Source organism: Stylophora pistillata, chromosome 6 (genome assembly GCF_964205215.1).
Source record: "Stylophora pistillata chromosome 6, jaStyPist1.2, whole genome shotgun sequence".
Lineage (NCBI taxonomy): Eukaryota > Metazoa > Cnidaria > Anthozoa > Scleractinia > Pocilloporidae > Stylophora > Stylophora pistillata.
In genome coordinates, this window is record NC_142524.1 from 25,858,858 (window position 1) to 25,876,357 (window position 17,500).

At 39.2% G+C, this 17,500-nt stretch overlaps 3 protein-coding genes and 1 pseudogene across 3 annotated transcripts in view; 3 read left to right on the plus strand and 1 right to left on the minus strand.

The window, feature by feature from the left end:
• Nucleotides 1–2,201: 2,201 nt before the first annotated feature.
• LOC148729112 (putative skeletal organic matrix protein 5) lies at nt 2,202–4,330 on the plus strand (annotated as a pseudogene).
• Nucleotides 4,331–4,647: 317 nt separating this feature from the next.
• On the plus strand, nt 4,648–6,100 carry LOC148729113 (uncharacterized). The gene is given in 4 exon segments (XM_088725084.1): nt 4,648–4,654; nt 5,001–5,032; nt 5,359–5,859; nt 5,862–6,100. Coding segments are annotated over 4 exon segments (627 nt in total). The 3' UTR covers nt 5,949–6,100.
• A 2,747-nt stretch (nt 6,101–8,847) lies between these two features.
• On the plus strand, nt 8,848–9,243 carry LOC148729114 (uncharacterized). The gene has a single exon (XM_088725447.1). It carries the CDS (start codon nt 8,863–8,865, stop codon nt 9,241–9,243), a length of 381 nt encoding a protein of 126 aa, XP_088581573.1. The 5' UTR covers nt 8,848–8,862.
• Nucleotides 9,244–12,346: 3,103 nt separating this feature from the next.
• The window catches only part of LOC148729115 (uncharacterized), a 5,737-nt gene continuing 583 nt past the window's right edge, over nt 12,347–17,500 (minus strand). Inside the window, exons 1-5 of the mRNA XM_088725514.1 lie at nt 17,190–17,500; nt 16,654–16,878; nt 15,196–16,207; nt 14,615–14,818; nt 12,347–14,100 (exon numbers count right to left, since the gene is read on the minus strand). The exon at nt 17,190–17,500 is cut by the window's right edge and continues 583 nt beyond it. Coding sequence (XP_088581640.1) covers nt 12,533–14,100; nt 14,615–14,818; nt 15,196–16,207; nt 16,654–16,878; nt 17,190–17,500 — 3,320 coding nt within the window. The 3' untranslated portion in view covers nt 12,347–12,532. The remainder of the gene's footprint in view (nt 14,101–14,614; nt 14,819–15,195; nt 16,208–16,653; nt 16,879–17,189) is intronic.

Below are 17,500 nucleotides of genomic sequence, written 5' to 3' on the forward strand. Positions count from 1 at the left end.
AAGAAAACAGTGATCAATTATTTTATTCGAGAGCAGTAGGCACATTTATCAGAATCAATATAGCCCCAATGTTTTAGGAAATCGCGGACTTTAACGGTCGGAAGGACAATTGACCATAACACATCATTCCTATAGTTTTTAGAAAAGTCATCTCGAACCAATTTCCAAAGATTGTCAATTTTGAAATCAATAGGGAGAAAGGGGGACCAAAAATGGTGAAGAATCGGGGAAGCAGAATTATCTTTTAGCAAGGCCTGATAGCATTTCTTAGAGGTGAAATCAAATTCTTGCCACTCTTTGCCGGATACATTCCCGCGAATAGTAGCAAGCGCCGAAAAACATTACTCGTACTATGATCTGATTTTCAATAGTATAATCAACCTGCACGCACCCATTGTCGAGAAAAGAGTAAAGCAGAAAAAGCTACCTTCTTGGATGAAAACAGTCAACTCTCTCTAAGACGGACACCATCGGGACCGGCCTCAGCTTTCCTTCTCAGAGAGGTGTCCGGCTTATAGAGGGTTGACGTAACATGACCCCAGGAATTTTAAGATAATACCAAGCTGAACCTGTGCACAGTAAGTACGCGTCTGTTTAAACTTTGTTTTAAGTTACTTACTTGAACGAAACCTACAAAGTGGAACAAAAACATATTTGTAAAATTGAATCTCTTATCGTATTACAATCAATAGTTAATGGATAAACTAGAGTGCAAACAGTGAACAGTACATTCCGCACTGTCTTTCGTAGCCTGTTCCAGGCCCCGAGATGTATTGGTGAAAGCCATGGCTTCGGTCGGGGCATGGCCTTGGGAAGAAAAGAAATCTGTGATCGTGGATTGTTTCAGGTGCAAGAGTTGAAAATTCTCAAAGCGCTGACCAACGCTGCTTAATTTTATGCGAGTGCCACTTAGGGAACCGTCTGGACGACAAATTTAAAACTATTACAGATGAAAGCAGCTTTAAGAATCGGTTAGTGAACAATTTTTCACAAAGTAATTCAGATCGTGAACATTTTACTATCTCTAGAACGTTTTGAATATATCTGCGTGCACGCTGTTCTTGATAATCTAGTTTTTATGATTCTTTTTAATACAGACCACAAAGTAAACTACTGGGTTACCAATAATTGTGTTAGCTATTAAAGTTTATTTATTTATTTAATTAATTATTTATTTATCTCTTGGTTAGAGAGCTGCTCCAATATTGTAAGACTATCATGTCGGATCCCACGCAAGTGTCAATTTGTTTTTTTACATTTTATTTTTACATTCGCAATGATGACGATCTAATTTGCAGATGTCGATGAGTGTGCTGCAGGAACACAAGAATGCAGTAAACATTCTGTTTGCAACAATACTGAAAGTTCCTACAACTGTTCGTGTAAATCGGGATATTCAGGAGATGGAAGGACATGCAAAGGTGAACTAGACCAGAACCCTAATTATCTTGACGAACAAAGGAATAAAAATTAAAGAAAAAAACGAGTTCAACCCTATAAATGATCAAATTAGTCACGTGCTTAGGGGTTTTCCTTGCTAAGTCAGTTGCCTTGAATTTTACAGATATCAACTAGTTTGCCGACGGAACAGCCAACTAAAGTGCTGAAGAAACTAAAGAAAAAACATATTCAACCCTATAATGTAGCAACGTGCCTAGGAAGTTCTCCTTACTAAATCGGTTGCTTTGAGTTTACAGATATAAATGAGTGTGCCATTAGAAAATCCAACTGTAGTATTAATGCTCTGTGCAACAATACCAAGGAATCTTATCGCTGCAAATGCAAACCAGGATTTACTGGAGATGAAAGGACTTGCAAAGGTAATTAAAACGCAGCTTAGTTTCAGAGTCTAATCTTTATCAATTAAATAGGGTCTGGTGACTAATGTCTAATTCTCATCAACTAAATACATCAAATTGTACAATAGTCAATCCCCATAACTGGCTTGATGGCCCTAATGGTTAGAGAGCTGCTGAAAATTTGCAAGATTACCTGTCGGATTCCTCTTTGGGTTCAATTCGTTTTATACACTTTATTTTCACATCTGCAATGATGACGTTTTAATAAAAGGAGAGTATTTTCATATTTCAATAGCCAACGTGGGTCTCCATTCGTTGTTCATACTCTGCTTTTAAATCTGCGTTCATTTCTAAAGTTAACTGCAGTGATGAGATTCTTGTTAACGAAGAGCTCTTTCAGATATGAACGAGTGTGCTTCAGGAACACAAAACTGCAGTGCTGATGCTATGTGCAACAATACCAAGGGATCGTACAACTGTACATGCAAACCAGGACACTACGGAGATGGAAATATCTGCCGTTCGGGTAATAATTTTCATGCGGTATTTGTTAGTTTCTTGAAATGCTTCAGCTTATACATCAATTATGAGACGTTCTTTTCTGTAAACTGGTAAAAAATAAACAAACAAACCAACAAAAACAAAACAAAACAATAACAAAAAAATACAAATAAAAATATGGAAAAATTCGATAAAAGCCTTGTTAGGAACTATTGAGAAAAAAAATTAAAAGGACGCTCGAAGGGTTTATAAACGCTACCCTGCGTAAATAGCGGCCTTCTGGTGTGCATGTGAAACTTCAAGTGGTGTGAGAACGAACGGCGAAGCTGTGAGTGGTTTGGATGCATCTTAAATTCGCGGCTCCGTTGCTTGCAATTTCATCGTGCGCATTAGACACCCACCGACACCACGAAAACACGAGGAACCAAGTCGCAATAGCTTTGATCTGCTTTGCATGGTGAGTATCTGGAACATTCACAAAGCTTACTTAAGTGAAATCAATACAACTGTGGATTACTTCTGACCCTCAATTGGAATCGCTCCATGAATAATTTCAAAGCTATCACAGATGAATGAAGTCGATAACTTTCGTACTAAGGGACTATTCTTCCCTCTAATCGGCGACCAGTCACACTTTTTAACTTGGATTTGAATGTTATATATTTCTCGTCTACATATAAACGTTCCCCTTAAAAAAAAATGTTTTTACATCACCCGTTCTTTTTCCTCCTAAAGGCTTTTTTGCTGTTGATATACCTTTTTTTTCCAGCTTTGACATGTAAGGATATTTTCGACCGCAATGTGTAAGTCAATAATTAATTAATTTAAAGACAGAAACAAAGCCGTAGAGAACTTTGGAGGGAAAACATGAAAATAATAGGACTAATAATTCGAAAATGAAGAAGGACAAGGAAAGCTCTGAAAATGAGGATACTGAGAATAATAATCTTCATAATAGAATAATCTTCCACACTTGAATCTCGTTTGAGAGGAATTAAAAGTACTTTGTATCATTTACTGAATATGTAGAAGCCATGGCCTTCATCAAATTTAAGCTGTATCTCTCCTAATAAAGAGATACTTTATTCAATAGATCCAAAAAGAGTGGCGAGGTCACCCTGCTCCTAGACTCAAAGCCAATTTCTGTTTTCTGTCACTAGGGAGACTTTGGATGCGGAGATGGGGGATGGACGCCAGTCATGAAGATCAATGGTAATATGGTATGAATTTATCGGGAAAGAAATGTATTGTGGATACAGGTCAATGCAAAGATGCGAGAAAGGGGATGGGCAAAATGGCAGCTGTTTTCCTGAAAAAGGTCCAGCGTCGCTCGCTTATCTTCACTGAATAGGAGCCTGAAACAGGCTATTACTGTCATTTCATTGATTAAAGACTAAGAAAAAATTAATTATCTGTTATAAATTTCAGAGTACCTTCCATTACGATTCCCAATTTTGGAGGAACAGGAGTTTTTAAAACCTTCCAGGAGGCAAAACTGGCTTTGACTTTCAAGAGAAAAAGTTACCAACCTACTGGGACACATCCTTCTCCAACATCTGTCTCGGTATGAAGATTGGCAATCAGCTCAGATTCATTGTCATCAACAAGCATGCCGACTCTCTCCATTCACTCATCGCTAATGGAGAATACTGCACCACCTTACTTGGTCGTGAAAAGGGGATCACAGGCCTCCTTGCAGCCCCACTGCAGCATGGAAGGATTCAACGCGGTTGGAGAAAATCTTGATCAATCCGTAGCAAGAATCGGCATCATTGCTAACCAGCAGAATGACTGCTCCTCTTGTGACTCCAGGATTGGTTTTGGCACTGGAAGACTACATGATGACTCCAATACTTGTGGAAACGAGGCAAAGCACAAGTCTGATAATGGAGACAAGCACATCAAAGCCATGGGGTACATCCTGGTGGAGTGACGAGGGACACAGCTAAATTCCAAACTCTTAAGTTAAAAACATCATGAATAAGGACATTGTAGTGTTGAGGCTTACCAGCTGATTAAAATATGGATTCAGCAAAATTTCCACAATCAAATAGTTTAATCTTCAGTTGAGTAATAGTAAATTAGTTGTATTAGTGCAGTCGCAAGTAATATTCGAAGAAACAAAGAAATTGAACGGTAATAATAAAATTACAATACAACAATAAACATCAGAGAATATGAAACTTTAAAAGCACCGAGACAGGGATGACATTTTTAGTGGTTATGAAGGTTTTGCCCCATACACCCTTCTCATGCAGCGTCATCTTGGATTCCATGCCGCAACAAATCGAGGCTGAACGGACATAAACTGTGGGGGTGTGTTACACTAGTGTTACAGTAGGGATATATGACAAGTAAGCAAGGCCTACGATCATTGCTCTCTTAACCTCTGTACGCACGACAAAAGAAATCAGAGTGGCAAGAATTTATATTTTCTTAACTTTCCTTCAAATTCTTTATTGAGATCGAAATGGATTGTCGCTATAAAGCGAGATGAAGGGCTAGATTTTGGGTAAGAATCGAGCCGTGACCGGCGAGTTGTCAGACGCACGTGCTACTCGCGACCGAATTTTTGCTTTCGATTGAAAACACAGACTCTACACGTTCTGTAAAATGCCTACTTTTTTCTTATCCAGAACACTAGCGTCCTTTAAGGAATTTACTCGTCCTTTACTTTTTTATTTTTCATTTTACTTTTAGCTCAAGCAGTCAAACGCACATGGCAATGTTTTGTTTGTTTTTAATAACTCTGATTTTGTACAATGTATTAAATGAGATTCTCCGGCCCTCGTTTATTCGCGTTGTAATTTGCGGTCTTAAACTAATTTCCCAGATCAAGAAAGGTTATACTCTTGTGTGCTCGGCTCACTTCAAGCAAGACGATATGTATAGGACTAGAAATGGGCTTACACGCCTAAAACGTGGAGCTGTGCCATCGCAGTTTGCATGGACCAAGGAGGGTAAGGAGCGCAGACCAAACAAATTGCAAGAGTCAAAAATTATTGTCGAACAGCAAGCACAGGAGTAGCGACGTCAATTCTTTGTCGATTCAATCCAGCAAGATGTCGAGATGGAAGAAGAGGAGACTGCGTCGGCAGGACTGGAAACTAACGCAAGTGCTGAGCCAATGCAAGTGACATCTGTGGACCGACCGGAAAACGAAAACAGTCAGCCTGACGAACTGAGCCCTGAGGAAAGAATTGAAATATTTAAAGCCAGAATCAAAGATCTAAAGCAAAAAGTCAAAGATCCTCAAGAGTCTAAGTTTGGAGGGGAAAAAAGTTCGAAGGATCCTGAATTGCTGACGTTTTACACAGGCTTTACATCGAAAGAACGATTTGATAGCTTTTACAAATGGGTTGAGCCGTATGCAAAAACCACGATAAAATGGTCCCAGACTCAACGAGGCAGAGGTAAAGAAAACTACCAGCGAAGGCATAGCAGTGGTAATTTTGCATTGTCACTCTACGACCAACTGTTTTTATTTTTGATCAGAATGAGATTAAGTTTGCTCGAGACAGACCTAGGAGTGAGATTCAATATTAGCAAAAGTACTGTCGGTAGAGATATTATAACTTGGGCAAATTTTCTGTACACAATGCTTGGCCAAGTGCCAATTTGGCCCACAAGTGCTCAGATCGAAAGTAGTATGCCTCAATGCTTTAAAACTACATACCCTAAAATAAGGATAGTCCTTGACTGCACTGAGATTAAAGTCAAAAGGCCTAGCTCCAAGGTCTTAAACTCAGAAACTTATTCTACCTACAAGTCATTCACAACATTTAAATGCTTAGTTGGTACAGCTCCACATGGTGCAGTAACATTTGCAAGTTCCCTATATCAAGGAAGTATATCCGACATAGAAATAACAAGGCGCAGTGGATTTCTGTCGCTTGTTGAAAAAGGAGACCAGGTAATGGCAGACAAGGGCTTCCTAATTCAGGATTTTTTGGAAACTAAAAAAGCTAATTTGACAATCCCACCTTCTTGTCAAGAACAAAGTCCTTACAATTCACTGCTAAAGAAGTGACAGATACCCAGCAGATTGCCCGCCTCTGTATCCATGTTGAGAGGGCAATCAGACGAATAAAAGAGTACCAAATTTTTGTAAGAGTTTTACCTGTCTCATTGGCAGGTGCAGTAAACCAAATTTGGACTATATGCTGCCTTCTGACAAATTTTAGAGGGCCACTATATCGAAACTTCGATTTCCCACTGGTTTTGTTTACCAAACCTTGCTAAAATCATCAGATTTGTGACACCTCAACTAAGTTAACCAAGTTCTTTACAATATGTGCTTAATAAACCGAAACTGATTTATTTTAATTGAACAAAGAAAGTATTTTAATTTGTGTGATTCCAGACAATTTCCATTCCTCCTACCCAGGGAGATGAAATTGGAAAGAGAATGTTAATTTCCTTCCTTAACATTAACACTAGTCTAGTACCTATTGCTGGCAGAAGCCCAGTCAGCATACATGTACATCCCATTCCTAGGATTTTGAAAAATTGTAGGGTTGGCTTAGTTTTACTCATTTTTCCAACTTTGCTTACAAAGCCTGGCTATGCCACCACCTGTAACAATTTAGGGAGAAGGTATTCAAAATAATACAGATCCAATTTCATTTTAATTTCTGAACAAAATTCTGCTTCAAACCTCAATCTTTCACAATGAAAGTCATTTTTACAATAAACATAAAAATCTACCCATTGACAACCAGTTAGCAGCAATTGTCCCATGACCTGGTAGTAATAGCTGAGTGTTTTTTTTAGTCTGTAGATTCCATTTACACATTTCAGATATTTAAGCTCATAGATGGAATCCTTAAGAGGGCACTTGTTTTCCAGCAGCCCCACGGGATTGACTTCTGATGAATCGTACACTCTTCGATCTGAAGAGAAAGCCAGATGAGGGCAGGAGGGGTTGATGACAATTCCGGCAGGGATAACATTACACTCCACACTGTCAGCATATGCAGCTGCTGTCTCTACCTCTGTACTTATTGCATGCCTCATGGCTGCAGTCTGAACACAAAGTCCTTCCATAAAATGCAATTGTTCTGGGGAAGGCACAAATGCATATTGGCTAACAATCTCTGAAAGATAGAATGCTGGTGGCTTCTCTGGCCATCAATATTCATATGAATTTTGGGGTTATTTGTCAATCTTTGTTGTAGTTGGTAGGATAACACAGAGCCTCCCGCCATTTTTCCAAGTTTGTTGTTGACAAATTCTAAATTGTCAGTGTCTGGCAGAATAGAGTTAAGTTGCATAGCCTCAAATTGTTCAAATATGTATTTCATGAAATTTATAATTTGGAGGTCTCCAAATTTATCTGGTATGGGGTTATAAAGAGTAGACCGCACTCCATCTACCCTCCGATTTTCTTTATTTTCTGTTCTATCTTTGGCTGGTGGTTTCACCTGCTGTACCAGCACCTCTCGATGATGTATTCCTGCTGTTTTTTGTGGCACATGCCATGTCTGTGGAAAACTTGTCTTGGACATCGCAGGAGGTACACTTCTCAGGCCCAATTTTCGCTAGTGCTCAAGGAGGTACACTAGCCCAATTGCATGGTTGCACAGCCCTGCTCCCACCTCACAGTTGCAAGAGGTACTTGATATTCTGACTTTAGGAGTCCTTGAGATCTCAACCTACTGAAAAATTTTAAAAAGAGCTCAACCTCTGCTTCACAAGGTGCATTTTCAACATCAAACGCTATTTTATAAGCTTTGGTCAGCATTTCAATAAAATGCAAAACCTTGATTGAAACTCCGAAAATAAAACTTGACACCAATCCTGTACCGCCAATGACTGCGGTGAGATAAGCAAAGACGTTAAGACGCTTCAAACCGAAGTGAAAAATCTTGTTTCGCTTGTGAAGGACGCTCTGCCTCCAAAACCTCCAGGTACTTTTTTACGATGATGTATTGGGGAGCGGCATCTCATGATTTCACGCTAACATGTTAAACTGCAGTATTTTCTTTCTCACGGCCCGTCCCTTCTCTTCTTGCAAGGAGCAGTACAACAAAGGAAAGTAAGGAAACAGTAAGAAATTTTCATTTCAATATTCCAAATCACTCGCTTGATGTGTGCTGTCCATCATGGTAGGTGTAAGGACTCTTGTCTTGCATACAGGCTGACTCAATCCGTTTTAATGCTCTCCTTTTCCATAAGGTCGAGACGAAGCCAAGTGTACCGCTGATGTTTGGTTCACAAAAGATTCCTGTTTACTGTCACATGGGAAACTTTGGATGTGGTGACGGAGGATGGACAATGGCCATGAAGATTAACGGTGAAAAGGTAAACTCCCTGTCTCCTTTAAAAAACTCTGGATATTATTGATTTAAAAAAAAGAGAAATGAAATTAAAAAAACACACCCAAAAACGAAAAAAAATAAATATTAGTTCTTCGTTTCTCAGAGAACCTTCCATTACAACTCCCATTTCTGGAGCAACAGAAATTCCTATAACCTTGCTGGAGGCAGGACTGGGTTTGACTCACAAGAAACCAAGTTACCGACCTACTGGAACACCCCCCTTCTCCAAAATCTGCCTTGGTATGAAGATTGGACATCAGCTCAGGTTCATTGTCATCAACAGGCAAGCCAACTCACTGTACTCCCTGATTGCTGATGGAAAATACCGCGCTACCTCACTGGGTCGTGACAAGTGGAAGTGGTTAATTGGTTCACAAGCCTCCTTGCAGCACTACTGCAACAAGGAAGGGTTCAATGCTGTGGGAAGAAGCCTTCGTCAGTCCAAAGCAAGAATCGGCATCATTTCTAACCAGGAGAATGAATGCTACTCTTGTGACTCCAGGATTGCTTTTGGTACAGGAGGTCTTCACGACGACTCCAACACGTGTGGCAATGAAGCAACATGCTCGCCAGACAGTGGACACAAGCAGATCAAAGTCATGGGCTACATCCTGATACAGTGACAGGGAACGCCGCTAACGTTCCAAATTTCAAGCCAAGAGGCCATCATGAATTTAAAAAAAGTAGTATCCTCAGGCTTACCAGCTAATAAAACAAGGATTTCAAAATTATTTTCTTCTCTGGTCAGATTTGTGTTAACTATAACTTTTTGAAAACCGGTCTAAGACGTATCAATTGTGCAAAGCTAATTCAAGTTTTGAGAAGGAAGTAGAAATAGGCAATGGAGATATATTCTATGTTCATAATTGGTCGACGTCACGAGCTGCACGCGAAGGGAGGTTGTGATCTGATCACGCACTAAGAGGGGTACACGAGAATAGTGACTTTTTTTTTCTCTTTTCTTTTTCGCGGGATTTGCCGTTTGCGCTCGCCTTACGCATTTGTCTGCTTTGGTGAAAAACCCGTAAAGCCTCGCCTGTTCTGCAAGGTAACCAGGAGACCAGGAAATTAATGATTTGAATATACAATAATTTGCCCTGATACGATAACTAAAGGAACACAAAAAACAGTACCTTCAAAAGTATTGCCCATTTTCTCTCTCTCATTAGACCCGCCCATTTTTCTGAATCATTTGTTTGAGGCGTCAATCTCTACGCGAAATACGAATGAAGACATTAACAAGATTTTTATTAGTTCTTCAACCGAACAGATTTCCTTCCGAAATATTTCCCGTAGTTTTAACAGACCTCTTCACCACGACTTCAGACAATCCCCTTTTCCCCTTTTAATTCGAAAATAAGCCTAAATGGATCAGTGAGATTTCATTTTCAAATTTTAGAGAAAAGAATTCTGTTGTTATCTCGTGTAGAACAAAGGATAGTACTAAAACCGCTTTTACCTATCGACGGGGGCGGGGAAGTTTAGGGGGATGATATAGTTCAGGAAGTTTTAGAGGACAGATCGGTCGTTGCTTAGAGACCACGAAGGAAAAACATAGAAATCTGACTGCCAATTGACTGCCAATAATGGGGGATGGGGGGGGGGGGGAGGCTCATAAGAATATTAAAACCAAAATTGACCGGACTTCCCCCTCAGCTATAACTGGTCCCTTACAACATAAATCGGTTATTTTGCTGTACGTAATGTAGTCGGCTGTTCTACTCGAGTCGAGTAAGTCATTCCTGACTGTTTAGTTAAGATCCGTCGGCAGGGTTGAGTGGCTTTGTTAGGCTCGTTTGTTGTGAATTTGTGGCGAGGGAGTGGTTTATATAGCGCCAGCAGTTGTTGAAATCTGTTGAGAAGAGTCTGTTCTAAGATAGCGAACCAGCTATATATCATCGTTGAAAGTAGTTGTTGCAGTAAGTGGAACTTTCTGCCAGCCCAATCTCAGGCCCGGTGAATAATGTGATTCGAATTCATTATCGACCAGGCTTTTTCGCGGTGCACCATGCAGATTTGCGGCAAAACTGTTGAATCAGTTTACACTACCGAGACCTATGGCAATCGACCGACCAAATACTCTTATTTTGAGTGAGATGATGACGAGTGGTTAATCACCCCCACCGACAACAGTCCCTCTTAAGTCAACTCTTTCCTGAACGATCAAAGTGAACGATCAAATGAACTGAAGATAGGTTGTTAATGACGGTGTCTTTCTTGTTTCTAGGAAGAATTGCTTTGCCGGTGAGGTCACAGTCTGTTCAGCTCTGTAAAACTTTAAGCAAACCGTAAGATATCAGTATAAAAAGGAAGAGATGAAATCAGGAAGTAACGGCCATTAAAAAAAAGATGAGGAACAGAGCCTCTCACAATTCTCTTTTCTATCGTTAATTACACGTTCAGCTGGGGGGTTGGATTTTACGATTCTAGCAAACAAAGCCTCTCCCCACTAATTGCTACACCTTTCCTTGTAAATGATATACGCGAACTTGGTGTTATATCATGGTAATTATTAAAACCAATTCACCGAAGTGAAAATGGCTGGTGGTAGATATTACTGAGCCACGAAGTGGCGAGTTCAATATCCATCACTAGCCACCGGCACTTAAGGTGAATAGTTTCTTAAGCATATACTAAAACGGTGAGACATGTAACTTCCCTGCGCATACAGCTCGCGACATCGACGTTTGATGGATATCGAATATGTCTTCTTAGCAAATTTCTATAGAGTTTTAATACTTGATTTGGCTTTGTGCGATTGAAGCATCTTGGACTGGATGTGAAAAAGTTATGTTTGAGACAAATCTGACCAGAGGAGAAGATAATGCTGTTTTATTAGCTAGTAAGCTTTACATTTTTCTAATTCATGATGGCCTCTTGACTTGAAATTTGGGGACTCAAGAAAATTAAGGCATGGCTGCGATTTTTTTTGGGCGTGGTTACCAAGCCCTTATAAAATGTCCTGTTGCAAAACAAATATGGCGGCGAATGCCGGACAAAAATATGTCGTAGTAGTGTTGTTTCCAGATATGGCCGGTTTACACAGGGGTTCTTTTCCGTGGAAGATTTCAGTAATCGTGGATTTTTACAGTTACTTTGGTGTCGAGCAATCAGGAATCATTTATCACCCGTTTTTACAAAATATGTACTTTGGAAGAGAACGCGGCAGGCGAGGTAAGCTTCTGTTAACATAATTATTAGCGATAAACTTAGCGGTTTGTCTTTATTCTCCAAGAACTGTGGATATTTAAAAAAGAAAAAGTATGATCTTTTTTACCATTGCATGCCCTTTTGTTAAACTCACAACTCACACTATATACTCACCTCCCCCTCGATTTTCTCGCACGTGAAGATCAACAAGACAAGAATTTTTGTGGTGGTGGGGCACGAGTTTTTATTTAGTTAAACCTTTACTCAGGTTTAATCCTTTTGATTCTAATAAAGCGGGCTTTGTCTTAAAAGAGTACTGCTTTATAATTCTTTATGTCAAATGTCCTGCCACGGGCCGGCAGCTCTTTGCTAGCAAATGACCCACTGCGGATACCTTACATAATTGTACAACTTGACAATTGCCCGGGGGGATGAGTTGGCTTGGAATTTACAGAGCCATTAAGTTTTGAAATTTTTGCTATTTGCTGGAATAAATGGCTGATATTGAAACTAAATTACCGATATATGTACTTCATGTTACAGTTTAGACAAAGTCTAATATATTAGACTTGTAAGATATTTAACATGAAAATTTTATTAAAGGACTATTTTTAAATACTTGTAGATTAAAAGTGGATTGATAAACTTTTCTTGTGATAGTGTTATATACAGTGCGTGTCATGTTTATGCCATACATGCAAGCCTATGTTTGTACAGTGTATGTAAAAGCCAGCCTATACAAATTATTTTAGTCGACATGAATCAGTACAAATGAACAGTGACTCCCCAATATTTAAGAAGCTCATCACATAAAATTATTTTCTTGTAGACAGAGTATTGTTTCTTGTCTTTTTTTACATCAGTCAAACTCGGCTCATGGAAGTCATGCTTTAGACAGAATTCCCTCTCCCAGGTGGTATGTTCTTTCTTTAATGATGTACGTGTTGTCAATATCTTCGTCTGCATTCGTGAAAGGAGGTTTTGGTACTTCTCATTGTAAAAATGACTTGTTGGGTGACATTTCTGATCTTCTCTTGCTTTATCCAAGCAGAAGACATCATCTGTCTCTCCCAAAATTGTTGCAATGTTTTTGCAAAGCTTTGTGGCAAGTTGCTTACTGGATTGTTGAAATGTGTCACTTGAATTTCTGTGGCGTTCTTTTTGAAGTTGTTCTTTGAATTCAGGGGTAGTTGCAATGGTAGTATCATTTCTTGATGAAACATTTTGGAGCTTAGAACTGCTTTTCTCGAGAGGCTGGTATTCATCTGTAGTGGAAAGTGAAGAGACATTTGTGATCTGGAGCCCCTGATTATCTGCACCATCATCTTCATCTACAGAATCATAACAGATACTAGGTTCTTCATTCAAATCATGAAAGGTTCCATTCTCCATTGCAGTCAATTCCACACTCTCTGCTTCCTCTTCAGTATCTTCATCCCAGTGTTCAAGTTCACATTGTTCATTGCTTGTAGATGGCATGGGGTTGTCTGCAGTTTCATTTTCTTCATCATCACTGTCTTCGCTGTCATCAACCAGAAAGTTTGTGTGGATCACTTGAACACAGTCACCATTATCTCCATACAACCTGATGACTCTATGAGGAATTGTGATTGCTTCATTGGCCAGGCAGATTTCCCAACATTGCTTGAGGTGTTGCTCTTCTAATGCCAGGCTGCTTGACCTGAAATGGTGGAGAGATGGGCCTTGAGGTCTGAAATCAAGCTCATCTGGACCATCCCGAAACTCCACTCCGCAGGCAATTTGCTGCCACCAAACACCTTCACTGCAGATAAGGAAATCACTTATGCTCTGGAGGTGAGCCTGATATTCTTTAGGATTTCTCACAATATACCGATTTGGTATGATTGAGTTGGGAAATGGTGGTAATGCCTTATAATATTTGGAAATTTGGGATTCTTGGGCTTTCACTGCATTCCCCTGCCTGGTTTCTGCCATCTGTTGTTCAGCTTGAAGGCGGACAAGACTAGGTGTGATGACATCACCAGGTCTTCTGTTTGTTAACTTTGTGATGCCTTGCAGAGTGTTGAAATGCCTCTCTTCTTCTTCTGTGTTGGCTGACTTGCCTGAAATTATTCTGTTTTGTTTAGCAGCATGTGCTGTGAGGGAATGCCAGTACCTTCCGTAAAACTTGCGGGTAGTCAGGATTTCAGGTTGGCCAATGACTTCTTTACAAAGCATGGCATGCAAAAATGCTGTGTTGTGCAAACGTAGCACAAGTCTTGGTGAGCGAGACTGAGCAGACAGATAAAGGAGCCTACTTAGTTCAGTCAGGGAATCCAGCAAGGACTGCACTTTGACTCTGATTTTTCCTACAAAGCAATGACATGATATTTATAATTAGAAGATTATAATTTATAATATATTATCATAAAGTTTGAATGATTTATTTTAGAAATCAGTGCTATAGACATGTATGGTATTTTAGTATTTACTTTACCCACATACAAAATAATAAAGTTAAATGAATGAATAAATAAATAATTAAATAAATAAATAAATGGTACATGCAAGTTAAAGTAGGCATCATGATTACTTAGGTCAGAATTACTGCTGAGAATTAACACAATCTTAACAATTATGCGGAAAATTGTATAAATATATTTTATGAAAATTGTATTTTTATATTTTATGGAGGTTGAGACTGGACTTTTTCTAGTTACATGACTGTACAATTTGCTGTCAGCTTTTGTAAGAGAACCTTTAAATTTGCTGACAGCTCGGGTAGAATCTTGAGATCTGAGTGGGGAAATAAAATTTTTCAAAGCCAAGGTATATGTGCAGAGTTAATTAAGATCAGGGATATTAAGTATTAATTGACCTTACCTCTCAGATACTGAGCCACGACGACAGCTGCTAGGCGATAATCACAGCCACGGAGTTTCTCTTTATCAGCAAAGGTGCACTCGATGATGCTTTGAAAGTGATCACTTTCATCCCTCTCCAAGTGGGCTGGAAGTTCAGTGAGGACATTACAGATATGCTCTTTCACATCATGAAGAGGTTCTGTAGGTAAGACTTCATAGCTTCCTGTAAAGTAACCATAAGAGTTAACATTTTGTGTATATACTTGTACATTTTAATTTGACTGCAAGACCCATGACTTAGTTCATAATTGTTTGTGTATTTTCATCAATTCATGTGTCTAGTGTGTGCTATTGCAGAGCTTGAAACAGTTTTACTGCACACATTTTAAGTTTGTTAGGGTATAAATCTGTACTGCTTAGTACCCTTGCATTTACTAACAAAAATATTGATTTCCTAGATCTTATCATTTAAATATTAATGCTACATGTAATTAAACATCACTAAATGCAGTGAAACAGACCAAGCGATTTTCTCCAAATTTCATTCTTTTAGTCACTGTGTTAGCATTTCTTTTATGTAGCACAAACTCAAATTAATACCCAAATTGATTTCTTCCAGTGTCCTTTCCTGATCAAAGAACATCATTGCTGGCACCCTTTGAATTCCCCCCATTTCCTCTTTCAAGGTCTCTTCAAGATCCTTCTTCTTGCCAACTGTAGGTAGCCCCCTTGCTTGGCATTCCTCTCTTAACTCTTCCACGCGTAGATTTTTGAAGGGTTTGAGGCCCCCATTTCTCTTCTTTTTGCCTGCAGGCCCTTGAATAACTTTCCTTAAACGATCTGTTAGTGATAAGAAGGGTTTAGAAAGTGAAACAGATAAATACTTGTACTTTCTAGCATCACCACTGCAGCCCGAACAACCAGCATTTCCACCCTTCTGTTCACCACTCTCAAATTCCTGCTGTGGGCCATCACCATGAAAAAGTCTCATGACATCTGTGATTTGAACTCCATTTGATGTCACCACTTTGTTTTTCATGCCTTCCAAACATGCCTTCCTGGTATTTATATATGCTATTTGTTCAGCTTCTGCTGATCCACATCTTGCCAGGATGTAAACTTGTGGCCGTTCTACAAGCGACTGTACATCAATATTTCCTTTTCCTTGGTCTTCCATTTCTTTACTTGTGAAGTAAAGTGCCTCGTCGTACACAGCATTCACAGTCAATAACAGATACCCATGGTTTAAGAGGGTCGCGTTGTCTGCCCAGACCATAAGATGTCTTGTCCTCTCAACACGTTTCAAATAGTTCTTCAAGTCATCCAAAGTTGCAGTTTCAGGGCAATTAGTATGTTCATTTAGTTGTGCAATCCTTTTTTTAACTTGTTCTTTGGTCATAGCAGCATAATCTTCATCGGTTCGGGCATGCATGAGTCCTAACTTTTCATGTTGCTTGAGTGTTCTGTCTCGGATGTCTGACAGCGGTATTTTTCGGCCTGATACTGTGAACAGTTCTGTCTTGATAGTCCCGTCTTTATCAAGGACAACTTTCTTGTATGTTTGGGGTACAATCATTTCCCCAAGAATGTACTCTCCACTTTCAATTTTACTCTGCAAATAAAGTGAAATACCGGTATGTAATATAATTATGTAGTATATTCTTCATTCATTGACTTTCTTAACAGCTGCATATAAGCCTTTGGCATGGCTATTCTGTAACCAGCTCGGTTTCCATGCAATGCCATATTTTTCCAAATAATAGTGCAAAGATTTTTTATGATTGAGTTGTTATAAAGGGTTGTGTATTGAAAAACCCACAGATGTACGAGGGAAATCAATGATTAGAATTAACAATCATCCCAATATGTACTTAATATGTTTCAATAATCAACAAGGACTGAGCTTGCAATAGGGGTGATAATATTAGAAAAGGCAATTGTTCACTAAATATAATATTCTTGATTCAAATCAGGTTTAAACTCTATATAGAAAAGCCATTATGCTAGTTATTTTCATGGATAAAATCGATGTCCCAAACGTTACAAAACACTTCCTACCCTTAATGTTTCCCTTATTTGATCATTTGTGCGTGGTAGTGGCACTGATATCTCTCCACCCTGCATTCGGTTCAGCCTCCGTCTGGCAGCAGGAGTTTTTTCCCGAAACTGTTTCAATCTGGAGAGTTGTACATGGTTGGTTTCTAAGAACTCTTTCACAACCATGTTCCCCAACTTTGTTTGCTGCATCACTCCATATTGGCGGGCAAGTTCAGAGTAATTTATCTTTACAGGAAAAAACAAATCTAGGGATTAGATAAGTTTATGGACAAAAATCAACTTCTTGTTCTAAATGTATACTGCATTAAATTGGTACACTGATTTAAATGCTTAGTCCACTTTTTTTAAATATATGATATGGTCATATATAGAATGTTGAGACTATTGAGAGTCCTTAAGTGTATGTTATGATTTATTAAATCAATAATTGAATTAATTTTCTATTGCTTGTCTGGTTGAGCTCTGCTAATACATAACTTGAATCCATTCTAGCAAAGTAAACTTACAATAAATACCAGTTAAAATATAATGCTAACCCTCTCTCCATCCTTCATTTTTTTAACTTCTTGCAGAAGCCCATCCTTGTCAAACTGCAGATCTTCTGGCTTTGGCGAGTGACGCTTTCTTTTAAGGAGGCCCTGGTCTTCTAAGCTTTTCCATTTGGCACATCTATTCTCTGCATCCTCTGGTGTTTCAAAGAATAGAGCAAGACGCTGTTCCTGTCGCTGCCTGTATGTCTGCCGTGTGGCCAGCATGGTGTCACAGTCCCGGTTTGACCATTGTTCCTCTATTTGCTTCTTCTCAGTCCTCAATTTTTCCCTTCGTTGTTTCCGTAGTTCAGCTTGAG

What these genes read in the sequence shown, in the direction of transcription:
- LOC148729114 (XM_088725447.1), top strand. Translation starts at nt 8,863, where the DNA reads ATGAAGATTGGACATCAGCTCAGGTTCATTGTCATCAACAGGCAAGCC.